The sequence below is a fragment of the Vanessa tameamea genome, chromosome 24, assembly GCF_037043105.1.
Source record: "Vanessa tameamea isolate UH-Manoa-2023 chromosome 24, ilVanTame1 primary haplotype, whole genome shotgun sequence".
In the NCBI taxonomy this organism is placed as follows: Eukaryota; Metazoa; Arthropoda; class Insecta; order Lepidoptera; family Nymphalidae; genus Vanessa; species Vanessa tameamea.
Window position 1 is genome coordinate 7,425,588 of NC_087332.1, and position 23,899 is coordinate 7,449,486.

Consider the following 23,899-nt stretch of genomic DNA (forward strand, 5'->3'; position numbering starts at 1 on the left):
AACCTTGGGAACTAAGATGTTACGTCCCTTGTACCTGTAGTTTCAATGGCTCACTCACCCTTCAAACCGGAACACAACAATACTGAGTACTGTTGTTTGGCGGTAGAATATCTGATAGGGGGTGGTAGGCTTGCGCAAAGCCCTACCACCAAGTAAGTATATCAAAATGAAATTTAAAGTCATTAAAGTGTTTATCATCAAACCAAAGGTTAAAAAATTAACAATTTTGACCTGAAAAACCGTTAATCGAAACTGGGAGTTAATCTTTAATCTTCAGTCTAACAATGTTAGTTGTCTGAACGAGGGTAATAAAATTATAATTCTATTTCAAACTGGACCAAACGTATCATTGGCAGTAAAAAAAAATTAAAAACTTTACAATTTTACAAGATTATTTACAGACAAAGGTATCACCACTACGAAATGAAGATAATTCAGTAACTTGTTACAATTTTGAAGTAATGATGATTTCTGACCTCCTTAACCAGCCAACTACGCAGAACATGTTGTAGTGGACAAGTTTGTGCAGAAATAGTTGCACTCTATTTTCTCACAATCCCATAATCCGACGGGACGGGTAATCCGATACGGCTGGAAAGTGTTGAAGCGCAAAATAAATGACTTTACGTGCTTCCAATGCACATTCAATTGCGACCGCCGCCCTTTAAATTTCCAGACTTTAGTAATTCAATAACTCTATGAACCAGGGTTGAAACCCAGAGCCTCAAGATCTGCGGCCCTATAAGCAGGCAACCCATATTTGAACATAATCAGCCTGTAAATTTCCCACTGCTGGGCTAAGGCCTCCTCTCCCATTGAGGAGAAGGTATGGAGCATATTCCACCACGCTGGTCCAATGCGGGTTCAAAACCTTTTCCTCAAAGGGATAGGAGGCCTTTAGCCCAGCAGTGGGAAATTTATAGGCTGCTAATGCTAAAAAAAAAATGCCATCTTTGAATCCCTCGTTGACAGTGCATTGACGAGAAGCGGTTTTTATATTTTACAGTGCCAGTATCTTCGTAAATTTACTTCTGGTGACCTATATACAACCTCATTTATTAGAATGACAATCACAACGTGTTTTATAAATTGCAGTTGTGAGATGTCAATTGTAAAAATATAAGACGGCCACGTATTTTGTTACACAGCCGACTGATGGAAATATTAAAAATTTATAGGGCATCTGTCAGTGTGTTGAGTGAGGTATTTGGTTTTGGTCTTGGGGTAGCGCCAGCGCCAGACGTGCGTACTGACTGAATTAGTCAACGTCGGACGACAATAGTGGTTACCTAGATAGCTTTCCATGTAAATCTGCGCTATATATATAAGGATAAACAAAAAAATAAAACAATAAATAAATAAATAAAATAAATAAAACATCTTAGTTTTCGTAGTTAAGTTAAAGCTACTTCTGAGGGTTCAGTAAGAGGAACCAATAAATTAGTCTGCCTTTATAAAGTACTGCTTGACCAAAACCTCCTCTTTTAGAGAAGACCACTCTACTCCAATAGTGAATACCTAATAATAATTTGGCAGATCAATAATAAGGTAACGGACTGCAACCATGCAGTATAGGTTACATGAGACCCAAGTGATCTGACCATAATAACATAACATACATAATCAGCCTGTAAATTACCCACTGCTGGGCTAAGACCTCCTCTCCCGTTGAGGAGAAGATCTGACCAGCTTACAACAAAATGATCATCATCAGCCCACGTCCGTGCTACTGATGACCTATTATAGCCCATCGTTGTGCCAAAACATCGGCTTGTTTTGGCTTCGGATGTATCCACTCAAAAACTCATGTGTCTATCTAAATAATTTAGCTATGTAAGAGAAAAATCTTTACTAATATTATAAATACGAAAGTGAATCTGTCTGTTACTTCTTCACGTTTAAACCGCTGTACCTATTTTGATGAAATTTGCTACGGAGATAGTTTCAGTCCCTTAACATGGACATAAGTCACTTTTTCAATTCAGGTAAAGTTTTAGAAATTTTGTGCCGGCAAAGCCGCGGGCTCAGCCAATATCATTATATTATATAATGCTTTTGTAACAAACTATTAATATTAACACACATAATTATAAAAAAAAAAAAACAAGGACACAATTAATCCTTTTGTGAATTCATCGTATACCGTACCGCTAATCTAATAATTAAAAATGCAAATAGTATATTAGTAGGTAAACGCAATGAATTGTAACTGTTTAACTGTTTTAAATAAATAAATAATCTAAAGATATACTGTACTTAAAGTGGGATTTATACGAATACAAATCAATAGTGCGCCGTGTGAATATTTTAATGTATCCCGCGAGAACTCGGTATATCAATGCTTTGAGCCGTCGATCTCACTTATAGACAAACCTCTATCAGGGACAGTATTTATTTATTTGAACTGTATATCTGTTTTACGTAACAGCAGTTTTTTATTTTGTTATGGCAAATAGGTCACCTGAGCAAATATTAATCATTCCTCATATCACCAAGGCGCCACCAACTTTAGTAACTCAGATGGTATGTGCCTGATGATTGGGTGGTACCTAACCTGGCGGGCTTGCACTTACCACCAACTGATTCGACACATGCAGATTTTCTGACGACGTTTTTCTTTGAGCATATATAGATTCAATGGTTCTTACCCGGGCTTGAACCCGCAATCTTCAATTACACACATATACTAAACACTCTTGATAACGGTGACACAATGTAATCGTAAACTCAGTTTAATGAAAAATTACTCAGTATCACTAACAGACACGAGTCATTAATCCATTTAATTGCTCCACTAACACAATCGTAATCAAACACATCATTAACTTTGATGTTACCAATATTATAAAAAACTTAAATTTAACATTTGACAGAAAAAACGTTTCTATTCTCAACAAAATAAAGACCATTATCGTATTAGTATTTTTTATTAATTTAATAAAATAATTCATCACAACTAAAACTATCAGCTCTGATAAATTAGTACTTATGGCTGTGTAAAAACGGTATAATTTTGCTCAAAAACAATTTGAAAGTCGTAAAGCGAGCGACACGCGTCGAAAATCGATTAACGTATCCATACGCATCTGCCGTTCGAAATTTGAATAATTACATGTTTAAAAAACAAACATAGTTGACAGCGAGCCGGCCATTAGCGGCCATTTCGCTTATCTGTCACAGGAATTGACAGCATATTGGATATATGATATTTCACATTCTAATTACTCTGTAATTAATTGACGATCGTTTCATTGTTTCAGACATTACGAAACTATTACACTTATGGAATCAACTTTAAAAAGTAACACTAATTTTCTTATAAATTTAGAACTTCTTAAGAACATAAAACGAGTAGTACTGTCTATGGAACTTACTAACTGTTATGAACAGTAAGGTCGTAAAATATAATATTTTGTTACATAGAACATTCCAACGATGAGTACAATAAACGTTTTCATTGCCTTTCACTCACTTTTTAATTCCCGATATTAACTTAAAAGTAATCTTATTCATTATACTGCAAAGAACTTTGTTTTATATTCAGGTAGGCGAACGGTCAAATGGGCAAGTGGTCACCACCGTGATATACAGAAGCGTTACCACGGACGCGCAGTAGCCGAGCACGCCGAAACTGAGGAGAGGCGGAGAGATCTTGTTGTTGAACTCAATAGGACGTTAGAACTCATTGCCAAATGGGGTTCTGATAATCCTGTCGAGTTTAATGCCAAGAAAACGCAGGTATGCGCTTTCACAACAAAAAAATGGAACTCTTTACCAGCCCGTGTTTCCCTCCTCTTATAACCTGGCTGCCTTCAATGGAGGCGTGATGAGTCTCTTGCGGGCCGGCATGCCGAGGGCGACTAGTGCAGCTCATTCTTGCTGACTGTACTGGTCGTCTTCGCGTTTGGACTCCACTTTCTCTTACCGTCAGGTGGAGTGGACTCATATTCGGACCCGGACAATATAAATAAAAATACCTAAGCCTTACATCGCCAATGCGCCACCAACCTTGGGAATTAAGATGTCATATGTCCTGTGATTGTAATTACACCGGGAATAAACAGTAGTATTGCTGTTTAAAGGTAGAATATGTGATTAGTAGGTGGTATCTACCTATCGGCCTTGCTAAAAGCCCTACCGAGGGCTTCTCTTGATATATTCATGAGCAAACACTCAACATCGAGCGTATGAATGTGTGAAAGTAGATTCAACCGAGAAGTACCGGCAATAAACTCACTAGTCACTTTCTTCTTCTCATTTTTATTAATTATTGGTGGAGACTTGAACTTGGTTTATGTGTTATCTCGTTTTTTATTATCTGTGTTATTGTACTGCTTGTTACTCTAAAATGATAAATAAATAAAACGCGTAATATTCCGATGGGCTTCCTATTCCTAGCTTGTGTATTAGCTTAATGCTACACAGCCTCGTGTATTGCGGGCATTAGTGACGTTGGTGACGGAATGGGACAAATCAACTGTCTCACGCAACTATGACGTCATACACACACTGTGGATTAATTTTAACAGAAATGTGAGAAAATCTAGCTAGTTTGTTTATTTAGTATATTTAAAAAAATTGCATATATTTCAAACAACCTTTTTACTTAAAATTGAAGAAAAAATACACAAATAATTAAATGACATACTATATTCTATCATTAATTTAGTATTTATAAAAAAAAACTAAAATATATCACTATAAGGTTAGTAAAAAGGTTAAAATAAATAATAGCCTGTGAATAAGCCACTGCTGGGATAAGACCAGGGCAAGTCTACTTCCCACTTCTTGAGTAGGTTTGGGGCTTCTAACGCGCTGCTTCTATTAGTGGTTCATGGATACACATATTCCAGAATTACATTCGAAACATGCTGGAATCTTCACGACAATTTTCTTCGTCGAGCAAGAACTTTTGCTTACTTTAGGTAAGCAATAATTATGATCAGCATTGTATAATCCGTGGACAAACATAAATAAAATATAGTATTCTAAAATATATTTAACAAATTCTATGTGAGCTAAATCTTTAGCACAATCGGTTAGATGGTAAACACACTAACAGGTTAAGTTTTAATAAAGTTAAAAACCACACGCATAGTCACTATTCCTGTACCCGACATCACTTCAGTTATGTATCAACCGAGGACTTGACGAGTGCTCTTGAGTCCTGCAGTCCTTAATATGTCCCGCGCAATCTGAGGTCGTCTTTTATCAACAGTGATTTCTTGTTTTTGTTATGATAAATTGTATCAATGCGCTCCCGAAAAACATTTGCTTAATTTATATAGGTACCTTAGTTATTTAGTTATTTACCGAGCAACGTCAACAACGTATGTCTACCTCTTTATAGGGCATTTAAAATTCATTAAATAATTAGCTTGATTGATATAATATCAATGATGGTAAGTGGTAAGTCATACCGTGCATTGAATGGGTGACCTGTTTTGAATGATTTAGTTTAGGGGTCAGTTACGATTGGTTAACCCAACTGTCAGTACAATAATGAGAAGTTTTATTTATTATGTAGTTTATTTAATTATTATCAATTATTGACGTATATAACAAAGACGTGTCGTTTCGTACTACATGGAATTTGCATTCGTTGTTGATTTTGTATTCGTCTTTGTCGCATCACTATTATGTCCTGAGCGCTCCATCTGCCTTTCGTTTATAATCGAGGATTATAACACTCTTGACGCTAATTTTTCAGATTCTAAGTAAACGAAGATTATATCATTCAAAGGTAAGTGAGATTTATGGTAATGCCTTATATTTTAAAATATCATTAATTTACGATATAATACGAACAGGGCTATTAAATATTACTTAACATTTTATTAAATAGCTCAACCATTTTTTAAATGTTATTTGTCGTTTACATTTTTTTCGATACTTCATCTTAATATAATAATAAAACAACAACAATTCCTATAACAAAATAATTATAAGTGCATAAAATTTTAAGGGTAAAATCTTTCGAAATACAAAACTAACAAGCAATCAGATAAGAGACGCATAAAAAAATTAAAAACCCGCAAACGTTCCAAATTCAATTCCAATAATGAAGTGACAGTTGAATAACGACAAAAATCCGTCGTGTCGCGTGGCAACACTTGGGGGCACGCGGCAAAACGTTCCAATTTTAATTAAATTAACATTCCGGAACGAACTAACTCGATCTAATGTCCGATAGATGACACTACATACATTTTTACCCACTGTTGAATTTCAAATCTTGTCCCATTAAATTTAAAGTCAAATTTCCTTCAAATGTAATTGTTCAAGATTACTTGATTAGAATCTTGATAGATGATAAGAAAAATATACTCAATGTTGCATATTTTTAAGGTTGCTTTTACAATGTATTTAGTTGGTGGCGTGCTAATGCTTGTATGCGCGGCAGTAATTAGAGGATTGTTGTGATAAACCAATGTAATCTCTATTACCGAACGATAAAATCCAAATTGCTTTATGGCATGGCGTGTTCCGTGACGGCACGTCGTTTGCGCGGCAAAAGTCTGTTTTGTAAGTTTTTACGAGGAGTAATAATCGAATTAATATCGCGAATCGCTTAATTAAATAGATATATTTACAAAAGGGCGATGGAGGCGTTTGTTTCATTACCGAATTATTGGTAAGCATTTGTTGTCAAAATGTTTTGATATAAGTTATATTAGCAAAAGTTAATTGTGAAATGAATTAAATAACACGAAACAGCTGCATTGTTGTGAAATGTATATAATAATTTCTTAGCATATACTGAATAATTTGGTTAGAGATATCTTGTATTTTGTGTTTAAAATAGAACACCTATAAAGCTGTCCTTTTGCGACCACGGTGGCAAATATCAGAGACCAACTAATTTATGAAACAACACTCTCTCTTCAAACTCACTCACTCTTATAATTTGATGGGACAGCTGGCTGACAGAACTGGAGATGGATTAGCTGAACCAACAGCATCACGTGCTTTTGGAGACTAACCTAAGCCCGTTCGCCGTACGCCATATAGTCCGAACTCTGTCAACTTACTAAATCAGAGCTGCTAGAGGGAATCTCTTGACAGACAAGAGATGCCATAGGACAACCAAATGGAACGAAAAAACAATAACAAAAAAATTGCTTATATAATAGAATATAAAATTGTATATAATAGAAAGATACGGAGAGAAAAAGAAAGAGAGGGAAAAGTCGCCTGAGGAAGAGGGGAAGAGGGAGGATAATGCTTTTTCCTTACACGATGATTTCCACCAGTTCATCTACTATAAGCCGCGAAAATATCTTCGTTCCAAAGCAATTTAGGAACCTTGGGACCTATCTTATAAAGTAACCACTACACCAAAGAAGCCGTTACAATCAAACTTCAATATAGGAATATATTCAAAGGAACAAACAACATTATGTTTCTCTATTAAGTGATAACAAAATATTTGTTTACCGTTTTATTCATAGCGGTCTAAATGACAGACACATAGCTTATCCAGTAAAACTCTTTTCAATTACGTAAGTATTTATTTTTATTTTTAATGTTAGACTGGCAAATAGCACCAAAGTCCAAAGACATTAACATTGTATCACACTGTAAATATTATTCAGACATTATTAACTTTGCCGTTTCATAATCATATCATTTGTAAAAAAATACATTGATAAAGAAGGCATATTATTCGATACAAGATTATATAGATGATAAAAAAGCGTGGAGTTAATGCTCGTTGACTTCCAGGCAGGAGACATAACATACATATATAATTGTATTTAACTAACATGACTATTTTTAGATGTTGAAAAAGAGTAACTACTAAGATTCTTGCCGGTTCTTCTCGGTAGAATCTACATTCCGAACAACTATTACAGCTTTACTTAAAATAGTTTGTTAAATGACGATTTAAAAATGCTTGTAAAAGCCTACTTGAATAAAGCATATTTTGATTTGATGATTTGATTTGATTCATTCCTCGGATTGACAATGCCCCACCAACCTTGAGAACGAACGAACTGTTACGCCCCTTCTGCCTGTAGTGGCTTACTCGCCCTTCAAACCACAACACAAAAAATAATAAATTTTGCTCTTGAGAATTTTTGTGAGAATTGGTAGTATTTACCCAGAAGAGCTTTAATTTTTTGCATTATATTATGCTAAAAATATTAAAATTAAACCATCGCCAAGGGCCATTTCAAATATACATATGTATATATTTTTATTAACTTCGTTGAGAAATTAATTCCTTTTCTTGACAATCAATAAGCAAGCGATTCTATATTGAATAAAAATATTGACTTTGAAATCATGCAGATGAATTCGCGCGAAGTTGCTTGGTTCTGTCAAAAATGTAGCAATGGAAGGCTCCTTCCATTTTCTTTTATTATATGTTTATGTTATATAACACCAATCAACAAGCTGATCCGTGTTTTTTAACCCCAACTACTTTTAACATACTTGCGACTTTTAACGAAATCAAGCATATATAGAGAAGTTATAAGGCTACGTAGAACACTGAACATTTTTTTTTATCGATACGCGATTATGCAAGCTCCTCATATATTTGTTATTCTGTATTATTTCGTTGTGTAGAGGTATTATGTAAGAAGAAACTCGAAAGTCATCGCAGAACACGAGCGAAATGTCAAAATGGGATACTTGAGATTGATTACAATAGTTACGTATTAAAATAACTTATTATCGAACGTCTGAGTTGGACATATTATAGCTAGAATAACTGATAACAGATGGACAAAAAGATTGACTTCTTGGTCCGGACCTATAGGCATGAGAAGAAGAGGAAGACCAGTGACACGTTGGGCTGGTAACATAGTGCAAGTGGCTGGGAAACACTGGATTAATATAGCTTTCGATAGAGACCATTGGCAAACTCTAGGGGAGGCCTTCACCTTCGAGACGAGAGGTTCTTCTTAGTGAAACATATATGATGAAGTATAACTTATATATAAATAGATACATATTAAGGATATACTTGCTGTTATTTTGTTTTCATTGCATATTTGTATAAATAATTAAGAAATATAAGGCTTTCTATTATTTATTTATTATCATCGAAAGTCGGTTGTCAATATTTCACAAGTGAGATATGAAGTGAATTCTTACACAATAACTCTGCTGGTTTGAAAGATGAGTAAGTTTTGGAATAACAGGCACAAGGGGAAACTCGGATCTCATAATTATAATATTGCCGGTATAGAAAATTGTTTTCATGTCTGTGGACTAAGGTTCGCCATCAGATGGCCCATTGGTGTATTTCCTAATTCCAGACAAGTGAGATCCAGTAGTGAATTGGTTATATCTTAACGATTAAGTTATTATAAGTATAATCTCAATTTTAAATCGTTATGTTAAACGATAGCTAATCAGAGCGCGTGTAAGTCGACCCTCATTTCCGGGCCGGACGCGGGTGGTGTTGACCGGAAACATTGGTTTGGTATCAACGCGTGTATGGACACTTAGCCCTTTGAAACATCCCTTTATTAAGTTCATAGATCAGAGAACAATAGAAGTGACATCAATATCAACGATAATCTCAAACTATTAATCGCTTCTCACACAATTTAAAAAGAGAATAGAAAAATATGTTAAGTGGTCTGTGTTTTCTTATATTAAATACTTCGTGGCTCCTTAAGATTTTTTGTAAATATTTCCCAAATGATTTAAATTAAGAATTTGACATAAAAGCAATATTTATTGTTTTTTTTTTTTTTTTTAATTACTTAAATAATAAAAAAGAGGCAAAGAATTACACTTAACAATATTTAATGTTAAGGTAAAGTCGAGTGTAAAATTAATTCTCTTTTCTATTATTATCTTTGCATTTATTGTAACGACTACGTGTTCTTTGCAAATTATGGAGTTAATATTTATAATACCAGTTGTCAGACGCGACTTTACTGGCGTATTAAGGGATAGTCATCAGATGTTACGTATAAAAAGCCTATATCCTTCTTTGGAGTTCAAGCTGGCTTCATAGGAAATTTCATCAAATTCGGTTCAGTGGCTTGGCCATGAAAATATAACAGACAGACAGAGTTACATTCGAATTTTAAATATTAGTAAAGATATTCTTAGCAATTTGTAAAAGATAAATAAAAAACTGTTTTTATTTTTTATATTGCGTGATGTCTTTATTCGCCGCCTTATCTCAGCATTATTATAATATTTGTAATTTTAAAGATAGTCCGCTATCGATAACATTAATATTTAGAATCAAGCATTAGGCTAGCAATTATAGAATGACACTGACAATGGCAACACTTTATACAAAATGAGGACTACTCAACTGGGTTGGCTAGCGTTGGACTTAAATTTCTACCATTTTTGAACTTTTTTACACATCTTTAACGAGACATTATAATTTTGTAATTTTTTTTTTTTTATTTATTATTAAATTAGAAAATAAATATTAACGTTTATTGCAAATAATTATAAACACGTACGCAATAATAATGTTGAAACAATAGCACGTCGCAACAAGCACTCCGATCACCGTTTCGCTATGTCTATGTACAATATTAGCTAGCTTAGCACAGAATAAATACAAGAAGACATTAAAACATTTATATTTACAATAATATACAATGTGGAATGACAACGATTTTGTACGTTACATTAATTTCTATAATTTAACTACTCACAACTAAATTATCAATTACAAAATACAATTATGATTCTTAATTTGGCATTTGACAGCTATGACACTCACTGTTATGACTAGTCCGCGCCTTTAAAAAGTAAAAAAAACACGTTCCATTTTTAAAAGTGTCCATCGGCCGCGTCGTTTCTTCGAGCGGCTTCAAGCGGACACTACACTAGACTGGACAGCGGTGCTCTAGACGTAACGGGAGACGCTGGAAGCGGCTGGAGCTGTTGTGGCGCTTGAGGGGGGAAGTAGACACCGGTTTCGTTGGAAAACTGAGGATGAATCGGCATCGGCGTGTGTGGCATCGACGTAGGTCTAGACTCGTGGTATAGAATCGGTACACGCACCAATCTTTGAGCCGCGTGCGCCATATTAGCGGCTTCCAATTCTGCGGCCAATTGTCTCTTCCATTTATTCCTGCGGTTTTGAAACCAGATCTTCACTTGCGTCTCGGTGAGGTGAAGGCTTGCAGCGAGACCGGCGCGCTCAGAGCTGCTGAGGTATCGCTTCATGTCGAAGGTAGATTCCAGTTGGAATACTTGAGAACGAGAGAAAACAGTCCGTGTTTTCTTCTTTCTCTTTCCGAGACTGGAGCTGGGATCCCGTTTTTCATCTTTGTCGAAGTCATCGCTTTCATCGACATCAGGGTCTGAGTCTTGAACGTCCGGTTGTTGTGGATAGAGCGCAGGGTGGAGGCGCGGAGAACGGGGGGAAGAACGGGAGGGTGACGGCGGAGAAGGGGCGCGGGGTGGACTACGAGGTCTTGGTGAGCCCCCTGCTGAGCCTTCCTCGTTGTTTATGGAATCCTCTGTAACAATACGTTTGAGTTAGGCCAAGTTCTAATAACATAAATCTGTATCTAAGTTTTATTTAGGTTATTAGTATCAAAATATATTATACAACTACAATCAATTTCTTTGTATTTAAAAAATACTTAACAACTTATGCTTTTATTGCATGGAAGCCAAGTGAATATATCTATATATACATATATATTGTCAGCATCTGTTCTACGGTACCGCGTACAACATAATAATTTCAAATGTGAATCCATTTCTTCAGAATCAAAATATCTTAGTCCATTATAATGTATATCCAATCTAGAATAACTCGTTGAAGTAAAATAATCATTTCAAAACCGTCTTTATAATTGACCGATTATGTATACTAAGTAAATAAAGAATACAGTTATAATTACAACATAAATATTATATAGGAATTATATCTTTAAGCGTATGTCATAAGTAATATTTAAAAAAAAACTAAACGTAACCTATTCGATCACTGAACTCGGTTAAGAAAAATACGAAATAACGTATGTATGTATACCTTAATTCACGTATAAGCTTAAATACGTTTACTATTTAAAAGGTTTCTAATAAAAAAAAACAAATACACATTAATTTCGATTACATTTCCGATCCAATTACAGTTAATAATCTAATCGGGATTTTACGCCATTACGCCCTTGATTAGGTAATTTGGCGGATATTTCTTGTTGTCCGTTTAATAGACATCGAAGCCATACAGTAATAATTATAATATAATTAACTATTTGTTCTTTTCGGAATCGGATTATAAAAACAAATTATAAAATATTCTAAATGTTAAACTATCTAAAATAAATGTCTTTTAACGCTTGAATGTGCAATTTTTTTAATAACTACTAATATTAATCTTTCTACCAATCGCAATTCAAAATAATTAAAGACAAAACGCGCGCATGCAAATTCAAAATTCGAACGAGTCTCGAAGGCGCGAAGTCAAATGTCATCAACGCTGTTGAATGAATCACTACAACCGAATCGGGAACACTCCCGTTACTGACATTTTATTTTGTACTCTATAAACATAAAATAAGGTATAAATTAGCTTGCGCAAAGTTAGTCACTTTTAGGATCACCGAACAGTGTAAAATGACCTCTGTTTTAACGTCTAGACTTCGATGAATTGGTTCAAATAAAATGGTTGGACAGCAGTGATTCGCATTGATTTTAGAAGCCATATCAAGTAATCCTTTGTTACCGTTGGCTTGCTGTTTACACAAACGCTTACTAGTTAAGCAGTTTATGAATACTGAATTGTTTAGTAATTATTTAATAGCTTCTAGTGTTATTTTTAAAATCCTAATTTAAATAACTAAAACTAATATATTTCTAATATTCCTTCTGCGTGTATTAGTAAAACCGCATGTTTATTTTTAAACTACTGCATCAGTAAAAATACTATTAAATGAAACCAGTCACATTTCAATTGAAACATAAGTATACAATATACGGATAGAATATCGTTTACAGAGAAAAAATTCTATTTATTTGGAGCGCTCATTCCTGACGGTAGTCAACTTCGATCACCATAAAAAATAAAAGAGGCCAACAAATGCACTCACAGCAATCCGAACAAACCGCATTCGAAAATTAAAAGAACCGCATGCGACATCACCGAACGTTACATAGCTTTTGGTGCGAATCGCGATAAGCGGGTAACCTGCGCGTGCGAGCGAGACAGACGTATGTTTGACAATTCGCCAGTGTTGCTATACGTATAAATGTAGGATGCTAGAAAAGCATTGTTCGGTCGGTTTGGATCGCGTGAAATGGCGCTCGCTTTGTTTTCCCCGGAGATGGGTTTTGGAAAATTAAAGCGAAATGAGCGGGGTTGAGAGAGCAGACGAGATGACGATTGCTTGTTTACCATAAATATAGCCTGCTAACATACAAATGTGAATGTGAGAAATATTCGCTTGTCGTACAGACAATGGGACGCTCGGATGAATTAATGAAGAGTTTGTCTACTTCGATTTCAATCGATAGTTTCTGTATGAATCTTTGGAAAATATATTGGAAGTATGTTGTTTAAGACTTGTTCGAGTACATTGTTCGAGAAAATATATTGAAAGTTTTGACATGGTTTCAATGTAGTGAGAATGTCTAAGATAATACTTGGACAGATTTTTAGGTTTATGATTAAAAAAAATTGTAAACAATTTTATAATAGGCATTGTTGTCAATGCTCTTTTTAAGCGATACTCTTTTGAGTGTTACGGTAAAATTTTACGTTTATGTGCAACATTTTTATATGTAATATTTTGGCTTCTATATAGCCATTAGTAGCTCAATATAACAAACTCCAAATATAACTCTAAGTGGTTCTTTTAAAACGTCATTTAATCTATATTATTATATTATACAGAGGTAAAATTTGTTTGTTTGTTTTTAATATATATATAGGCGAGCTGCTAGTTATGTATAAAGACGGACACTTTCGGAATGTATTTATGAGTAGACTTTGTAAGAATATATAGGGAGTCATTAAATTTTAAGAAACTTTTTTTTATGTACTACTTGTTTATACCTCAAATACGTATCTATATTATACTTACTAATTAGCTGTGTCTGTGCTTACAAACGCATGTGTAAATCTTAGCTTCCCTTTATAAAATCATCAGGTTTATACAAAATCGATGTTGCAACATAATACCGTCAGCTGATACTAACCATAGAGATCATTTTTTTACTTTAAAACGTATTTAATAAAAAAATTAAATCTTATCTTATAACAAATAAGGTTCATTACACAATACCTGAATATATCGTTGGTTTTCATATGCGATATATTTTAATTGTGTTTATGTTATTCATTTTATAAAATGAGTGACACCCTTGCAGGTTCATCTGAATAAAATCAAGGTCACAGATGATAACATAACTTGAGAATTAAAGGAGCTTTAGCTCGTTTAAATATAATAAAAAAAAGTTATTTTTTGCAAAGGAGTAAATAATTCAGCCACGATTTTGTCTTCATTTTTATCGAATCACATTTTTTAAAACCAGTACTTAAAGATATATAATATCTTGTTTTCACATCTCGCCCGTTTTTAAAATAAGCGGCTACGGCTGAACTTATCAACATGCTTCTCCGGACTTAAAGCCACAATCTTCGTTTAAGACTCATATGTTTTAACCACTGGGACATCTAGGCTTGAGAACAAAAATATACTATGAGTTACATTCTGGCTCCAAAATGGTAATCCGAGCCTCACAAATCACAGTACGCGACAATTGATTACGCCGAGGCCGTAGCAATGCTAATCCTTGTAACGGTGACATCATTCACGGTGTCACCGTGTTCCGTGGTGACTATATCGTGCGTTGTAATTATTACAATATTTTTCATTATAGCAACACTCTAAAGAGATTTACGTTTAAGGTTTTATATGTTTTGTTCTATTTATTTTTTACCTCTACAAATGCGATTAATACATTTACATAGTGACATTATAAACTTGAACGGGGTTATCAACAAAATGTTGTGTAGCGGGTGAATATTTTCACACTGTTTTTCTCTTTATCTTTCACCAGTAATTTGGCATTCGAAAAAAAGAGATAGAGCATTTTGTGACACTACATTGATCTACACAAAATTCAAACTTTATTAATAAGGGTTATATTGCTGAACCAAATTAGTGTTTCGTGAATTAGACTTGTATAATTACCTCTAGGTGGTGTCCTTTCGTGAGGCCTCTGCCAGTACCAAGGGGCTGGAACAAGGCCCCCGTACCGACCAGCTAGTGCACTCCATTGCGATATTAGGCCGAGTCTGCAACAATGTCATCACATTAATTTCAGCAGAGCAGCAACTATGATAAACAGAATTTGTTCATGTTTAAATACGACAAAGATGTATGAGCTACGCAAATATTTTTAAGTTAACAATTTGTCAATCTGTCATCGTAATATAATAGTTACATAATTCAATTAATATTATAAATGACTTTTTTTAATATTAGGATATTTATTACTCAATGTCGCAACGGCTGGGCGGGTTTAGATAAATACCTATGTATAATAAATGTTACATTATTATACGTTTATTATAATTTGAATCATTGGCAATTGGCAAACTAACACGCGATCGAACTCAGTCATGTATAATATCAAAATATACTTTATTCGAGTAGGCTTTTACAGGCACTTTTGAATCGTCATTTAACAAATGATATTAAGTGAAGCTACCACCGGTTACGGAATGTAGATTCTACCGAGAAGAAACAGTAGTTACTCTTTTTCAAATCATGTTAATTAAATACAATTATATATGTATGTAATATAAGTATAAACCTTACAATATTAAAAAATATATATATATTTTTCTATGGCAACATTTGAAAAAAGACCTATTCTATTTTTAAACGGAAGAGACGCAAAACAACAAACTAAACTAAGCTAAAGTAGAAATAAATGTGTAAGTAATAAATCACTAAAGTAAAATGTTTTTTTTTTTTTTTTGTTTGATATAAAATCACCAGTGACATAAACAAGCCCGCTCGCTTACGGGCCGATCAGGTATCGATGTATAACTATCGATTGTCGAGAACAAAGAGGATTGGAGCGCTCTTGGGAGTGTTGGCGGTAGTGATGTAATATAACTTGATTTTGATAAATATCGATAAATACTCTAAACGTAATTAGTACGTTAATTTGAAGACTATTTGGTTGACAGACAATTTGTAAGTCTGAACTAAAACTAATTATTTTATAGTAACAATACAATCTCAGTGCTTTTATGTTATATGCTTACAGAGCTAATGTATATGGGTGGTAGTGTCTACTTACCATCAGATAGGACAATTACCAATCTGCCTAACTATTAAAAAAAAATAAAGACTTATATATAACATAAATAATTCGAAATTCAAAATGGCCACACTCTACAAATCATGAACGTTAAAAATGCTGGCAGCATTCCTTCTTAATTTCAATTCTAATTCCGATTATCTTGGTAAAAATAAAACATATGATTATAGATATGTATACATAGTTTTATATGATTTACAAATGTTTTTGCACATTAACCCAAGATGTCTGACTGCAAACAACAAAATTATATAATTCGGAATTAAAGGCTAATTATCGCGATTACCGCGACGGCTCCGCTCTTGAATATTGTAAATTTTAACTGAACTTAACTTTAATTTTCAATTTCAAGGTCTTGATATAATACAATTAAAACTAAACTATTATAAAAATTCCAATTAAGGCTTAAACTAATAGTTATTTAAGTAATGCTTTAACGAATAATAAGTCCATCAAGGCAGAATTATGAAAAAAAAATTAACTTATTTAAAAAATAATTATGTCTTTATTTAAACAGTTATCAGATATAAATGTAATGAAAATATAAAGGTAATACATAAATTATGAAAGTAGTATGACTTTTTAAAATCATATCTGGAAAATGCAAGAGACTCTTTGAATAGTCTACAAAGTCTACGAGCTACGACGCTACGGAATCTACGCCGTAGCCTTACCGTTCATGGTCCCAGTTCGTAGTAGAATAAATTCTAATATAATATTGATTTTTAAGACTATCGATAGTCTAAATCATTTTTAAAAATTAAATTATCTAACGATAATTACAGAGTGACCTTGAGTAATAAGTAATAATTAAGTTAACTTAAAAGTATTACAACTAAACTCTATATTTTCATTTTAGTATTTTTTTTTAAACAACAAAGTTTTTTCTATAGTTTTATATATAATTTGTACATTTTGATATATTGTCAATTATTTATTACCGCTTTCATGGTTTTCTGTTTGACCTAATGGTTGACTGTCTGAGAATGCCTTTTGGCATTAAGTCCGCCTTTTGCTCCATTTACTTTGTAGTGGTCAATAAAGTCTTTAAATAAATAAATAGTTTTATATAAGTAAAAAACTTATAGCATAGGGTTTATTTTAAGCGAAAGAACAATAATATTGAGTAACTCCCATCACTATCCCGCGCCATTGTCTCGCTCTGCATCGAACGCCACATTTATCGATATTCGAAACAATAACGATTGCGGCCTCTCTATTTGTTTATCGACTATATTTTAGTCAGTCATGAAACTAATGGATTATATTTTAGCATGAAGATATGACTGTGACATTACATCTTATTTAAATGTAAATTAATGATCGGATTATATATTATTATTTTAATATTTTTAACACTAACGATATTAAGAAAAGATTTTCAACGACAAACTTTTTTGAAACAAGCAATAAAGTATTGCTTAAACTTGGTTGTAAGTATATTTTGCTCAAATAACTGTCTCAGTTACTCAACTGAGCGTGAACGCGACTATAACGATTCTTTCCTATCAAATAACGTTTTATATGTTTAAGAATACTAAACTTAAATAATTAGTAACTCAAGTGATAATTGCAAACACCGTCATTATTTTTAATTGATAAATAGAACTATTTATATTTTATATTTCTTAATCATATGGAACGAGCAACAAATGAACTCTATTACAATAATACAAATGACAATCTAGAAATATAGATAAGTGTACATAACAGATATATCGTTAAAATCAAACCCAAGACCGGAACTCAAGACTCAATAGCTCAAAAAAAAGAATCGGGACATTACCAATTTGCATCGGTCCCGCATTTAATCCCCGCAGAGAAGTTCCAAACTGAAATTCCATTACTCGATAAAGTACTGCTTCCTTTAAAAGCGGAAAGGAAGAAGCCACGCCGTGATTGGTCGGCTCACCGCGTTCTGATTGGCCGGCTCATGACCCCGCCTCTCTTGAGGGGTATAAAAATCGATGCGCGTCACCCGCTCACTCTTTTTGCCGCGGCGCGTCCGCCCGACACTCTACGCTTGTTACTAATAATGGCGTTTGTACTTTCTTTTATAGCATAAAGTGTTTAGTTGTATCTGTTGTCCGTGCAAGCGACACGGGAGTCTTTTGTTGGTTTTACAGATAGGGAGGTATTCTCGGACGCGTTTAAAAGCTTCTCAGAGATATCTTTTCACTTATTTCCTAGGTTACAGACGACAATACGCCTCGTAACGACTATTCAACGGGTGTCTACAGCTTTCATTGCTTAAATGCCAATAGAATATAACTAGTATTCTTTTATAATGGAACATTTTTTATATTAAAGAATAAATGTAATTGTATTGAAATTTTGAGTCCAATTTTTGCGAACACTAATGAATTATATAATAAATATTACAAAAGACATCATCATAATTATTGTAGTTAACTTAGTAAAACAGTAAATATATTTATGTTACTATTATTTAAACTATTTTTATATATTTACTGTCCAAAGTATCTTATTAAAGCGAAGCATAACTTCCCTAACTATAGTATTTGGCACAATTCGCGAAAAATCCACTGGCTAGCTTGGATAACCAAGAGTCTCTTCTCCTTTTAATACCTTCTGGGACAGTAAACGCATAGATATATCGTTGTCATCAATGAATTATGACGTCATTTATTCAGCTCAGCTGCAGCACAAGATTATGTGTATGAAACTTCTTCTTTCACTATCAACACTATCTAATAAAACCTCATTCGTTCATGGCTGAATTTCCACATCCAATCCTCCATAATCAACATGTCATATAATGTGAGCCATTCCTTGTTCATAGTTAAATAAAAAAAAAAAAAATACGCTAACATTACTTCCGCGTCTCGTTTTTTCGGTTACATTTTGTTGAAACTAAGTCAGCGCTAAGACTTCATAGATCCCACAATAGGTTTAGGCTTTTATGTTTGAAATAGAGATGCATGGAGGCTTGATATTCTTTTGTACGGGACATATATTAAAAACTCTCTTTGTGTTCTGAAACCTCTTGGTAAACGTTTCCTTTTTGCTCGTGTTGTTAGTTTACAATGAGAACACTTAGTTTTTTAGTTCTCCGCAGCACATTGGTAAAGCCGTGCCGAGTTAATTCTCTATACATTTCTCTTTAGTAAAACATTCCGTGAGATTGTTAATATATATTTTTTGCTCACGTTAACCTCCGAAATACGAATTAGCGTATTCTTTTTACTTAAAAAGAGTTCTTAGGGCAATTGTGTAATGGAGTTCGTAAACCATTTTCGGTGAGTTATATTTGTTTATTCTATTGTATATTCTTACCATTAAATATTACAAATGCATAAGTATGTTTTCTAGATTGTTCTTCCACAATGTGATCGTAGTAAATTTTATGCATTGATTTATTTTGTGATGTTCTGTGACATCAGCTTTATCTTGGAAATTGAACAAGATCAGCGGCGGCTGAAAACGAGTGGTAGTTGCTTTAACAGTCTAAATGTCCCAAGAGTGAGGTACGTCTTCTCTTAAATAGAAGTTATCTTCTATCAATTGCTTTAATTTGCAGTTATATCTTCTATTTTTTAATAGTGAGAGTGAGAATGTTTAAAAATGGTCAAATTTATTCTTGTGGTAGATACAGAAATAATTTAGAGAAAAAAAAATTTAAAAAAAAATAATCATTTTTATACAATATTTGTTTTGGGACGGTCCCAATTACAAGACTATAAATTTAATACAAGTACTATGTAATTGAAAATATTTTTTTTTCTCAATAAGTTATGTCTTTATAATCTGTACAATTATTTTTACATTGTGGTATGGTTTCGTGCAAGTCTCTATGAGTAGGTACCACCCGCAGTCATAGCTGGTGGCAAACAGCAATACTTAGTATTTTTGTGTTCTGGTTTGAAACTTTAGTGAGCCAGTGTAACAAGCACACGGGATATAACATTTTAGCTCCCAAGGTTGGTGGCGCATTGTAAATAATGTTCAATATTTCTTAGAGAGATAATGTCTATGGTATGCCCATTTGGCCATCCGCCTATCCAAACGATAAAAAATAAGTCAAAGTGTACCAAGTATGCGATTTTTTATCATATGCTTTAATTATTATTATTAGTGATAATACTTGGGACCTTTTTAATTTACATTTTTCGAAATATTTAAATATGGAACACGTTCGATTTTGAAAAAGATAACCAAATTAAAAATGATACAAAAAAGCATAAATAATCTACCAGGAACGCATAAATATTCATAGAAATTGATCGACAAAATTATAATTCATATTTACCTGACTACCAACTGATCCCGTATCAGCTTACAGAATATTATCTTAAAAAGGAAAAAAAAAACGTAGGTATTCAATAGAAAACAAAAATGGAATCTGAAATTCTCTTAAGGGATAAGAAAGTGGGTTCCTACCCTCGGTATATACTTAGTTGAGATAGGGCTTAAGAACACAGGCGGAGCGGAAATAAAAATGTACCGTATTTTTTTAATTATAAAACCTAGAATTACTAAATAATTATCAGAGTATATTTATTATATACATATATAATTTTATTATCAACAGGGATATGCTGCCAGCAATCTCGCCACCAATTTTCTTGTGCATTATTTATACAGTAACTATTTTTAATCCTTATTTGTATATAGATAAGGTCACAATGTTCATAATTCTTTAAAAAATAAATCACATGTTTTTTTTTTAATATTATTAATAATAAAAGTATAACACCTCGCCTTATTGCCTCCACTGGTGACAGGTGGGCTGGTTCGCTTTTAGCCCAGAGGATCGGAATTGTGACTCAACGGGGAAATGGTGCTACCATTCCACGCGGTCAAGATTTTTGCAGTAACTATTTATTATGCATTTTAATTCAATTATAAGCACTTAATGTTATTAATAATAGTAGTACATTATATATTGCAAGAGACTGTTTATAATAATATAATATCGAACTCTGTGATTACATGTTTTAAATGTGTTTAATGACACGTAAATATGAAATTATTTAAGATATTATCAAGTACTAAACGCTGGCTAAAATCTAATCGTACACAGTGATTACATTTATACAGTTTTTTTTTTAATTTATACTAAGTACCACTATCGCTTAAACCCATAACTTATGCCATAATAATCGTTAAGTTATTTATACTTAAGAAGGGCAAGTAACTCACCCTAAAGATACCAAGATTTGGGGTGCAGCATATTTTCTGTTATTAGGTGTTTAAATAAGGGTGTTTATCAAAAGATTCCATTATATTTATGGCGTAAGGAAAGCCATTCATGAAATTTTAGTATTATATTTTATAAATTTACTACATGTAGCCGTACTATGTATAGAAACGTGAAAGTGAGCTTATGTTGTGCTAATGTGTCATAGCATTCGAACAAAGATAACATAAAACTTTCTTTAAACATAAGATTTTATTAAAATATAACGAAGACAATAATATACTGCCATATCAAAACTTTATTATTGTACAGATAACAAAGAACACAGTTAAAGACAATAAAACAAAAACAAATTAAAATCTTGCTTACAAATTTAAAAAATATATACATAAAGACAAAGGCCAGATTTTTAAGAAGTAATTAAAAAAAACATTCAAAATGTTTTTCAACAAAATATCTGATGTTCCATCGTCTTACAGGCCCCTTAAATATTACAATATTGACAAAATCTACCCTGCGGCCTATCGAAACTCTTTATAAAAGTAAATACAAACAAAATCGGCCCAAATAAAAAAAATATAATGGCCCTAATCCTTTTAATCAATTTCTTTTCCATCTTAAGTTACGTAATTAGCCGATTTGAAAAAACGCAAAAGGACAAGAATAAAGTAAAATACTAAAGTATAGAGAATTAAAAAAAAAAAGTTTATGTCAACAATAATGGCGCGAACAATGACAGATTGTTTACAACGCTAAACAAAATGTCCGCCGTCACTGTAGGCGTAATTAAGACTAGAGGGTGGAAAATGAAGACAATATTCTTTAACTTTAAATGTTTAATTCTTGCCATTTAGATTGTCGGTGACATAATTAATGATAATTTATTGTTTCTCGTTTGTTTTAATTTGCTTTCACGAGTTGCTGTTAAAATCTTAATTATGTTTACAATGTTATTAAAGCATTTTAGTTGTTTAAATTTATTTTTATTAGCTTTAATTTTTGACACACAAACAGTCAAATGAAATTAGTTTATTGCGTTCCATTTTACTTGTGTAGTTTTGTAACTGTTTCCAATTTTGAATATTTATTAATTTTTTATTTATTTTAGCAACAGTAGATTTGAAAGGTTTCTGGGTTACTATATCCATAAATAAAAAATATCTAAATACATTACAAATTATAAAACTATGAGGTACATTACAATTTATTTATTTGTATGTATAACCAAAGTTACGAAATGTTGCCAATCTAAATAATCAAGACAGACCGTCAAACCTCCATCAAGTTGTTTACAAGGCCAATTTGTAGTCTTGTCGGCCGCTGCGTAAAACCAACTGCGATTCTACCTAGATAAAAGGTCCGTTTTTACCCCATAAAGGGGAAACTACTTGTAACCCTTGATTAGATGGGGTAATGATGTTTCCTTCATACGGATTAAATGGATTGTAGGCTTGTTTTTATACGACGAGGGTTACAAAGATTACGAACTTCCTACACGTCTCTTGGAATACCTTTCCTGAATTATTTGATTTGAGACTGTGTGTATGTGTGGGGTTCTTGGATAAGAATGTTAGTTTTGACTAAGATATCAAATTATTATAAAGTATTTTTTTTAAATATGAGTTTAGCTGAGAATTGGCTATATGCTGATTAATACACGGAGTAACCATTAGATTTTAATGCTGAATTAATAATAATTTAATTATATTTAATTAACCCACGTATTGTAACTGTCGGAAGAACTGTAACTTCTTTTCGTTAGGATCTAACTTCCGAACCACGGGTAACTTTTAATTTAATTTAGCCTTGTAAAATGATTTGAAAGAGTTCGCAAGAGTCCAATATCATTTAATTAAATTTTATATTTATTTGGTTTTGTGCAAGCCCCTCTAATTAGGTACCACCTACTCATGACATGTTCTACCACCAAACAAAAATATTGATTATTGTTGTGTTCCAGTTTGAAGGGTGTCCGAGTTATTACAGGCACAAGAGAAATAAAATCTTAATTCCCAATAATAATAATTTTAATAACACGTTTATCTATTATCAAACATTTTATGTTCTTGGAATAACTACGCATTAAGTCTTATGTTAATATTCTTTTGTTTAGTTTAAGCTGACCTTAATTACATTTTCTCTCAATAAAACTTCAAAGTACAATTATTAATACGTTGTTTTAAAAATTCATAATAATTTTCTATATGTATTTACAAAAATAACGTTGCAAATTCTAAATAAGTTTCGTTATAATAACGTTATTAAAACTACCGTACTTTAACTATTTTTAATCTGTAACATTTTCCTTTTAAACGAAATTCAAAAATCGAAACACGAACGCTTTAAATAATTAACCCTCCACTAACTGAGGGGCGATTTGAATGAAGTTAGTTGTAAAGTTGTAGTGGTATACCATCGGATCATGATCGGAACCGACCAACGCGGTCGCTACTG

At 32.9% G+C, this 23,899-nt stretch overlaps 1 protein-coding gene across 1 annotated transcript in view; it reads right to left on the reverse strand.

The window, feature by feature from the left end:
- Positions 1-10,111: 10,111 nt before the first annotated feature.
- Positions 10,112-23,899, reverse strand: part of LOC113396047 (homeobox protein HMX3-B-like) — a 30,559-nt gene continuing 16,771 nt past the window's right edge. The window contains exons 3-4 of the mRNA XM_026633819.2: positions 15,144-15,247; positions 10,112-11,456 (exon numbers count right to left, since the gene is read on the reverse strand). Coding sequence (XP_026489604.1) covers positions 10,813-11,456; positions 15,144-15,247 — 748 coding nt within the window. The 3' untranslated portion in view covers positions 10,112-10,812. The remainder of the gene's footprint in view (positions 11,457-15,143; positions 15,248-23,899) is intronic.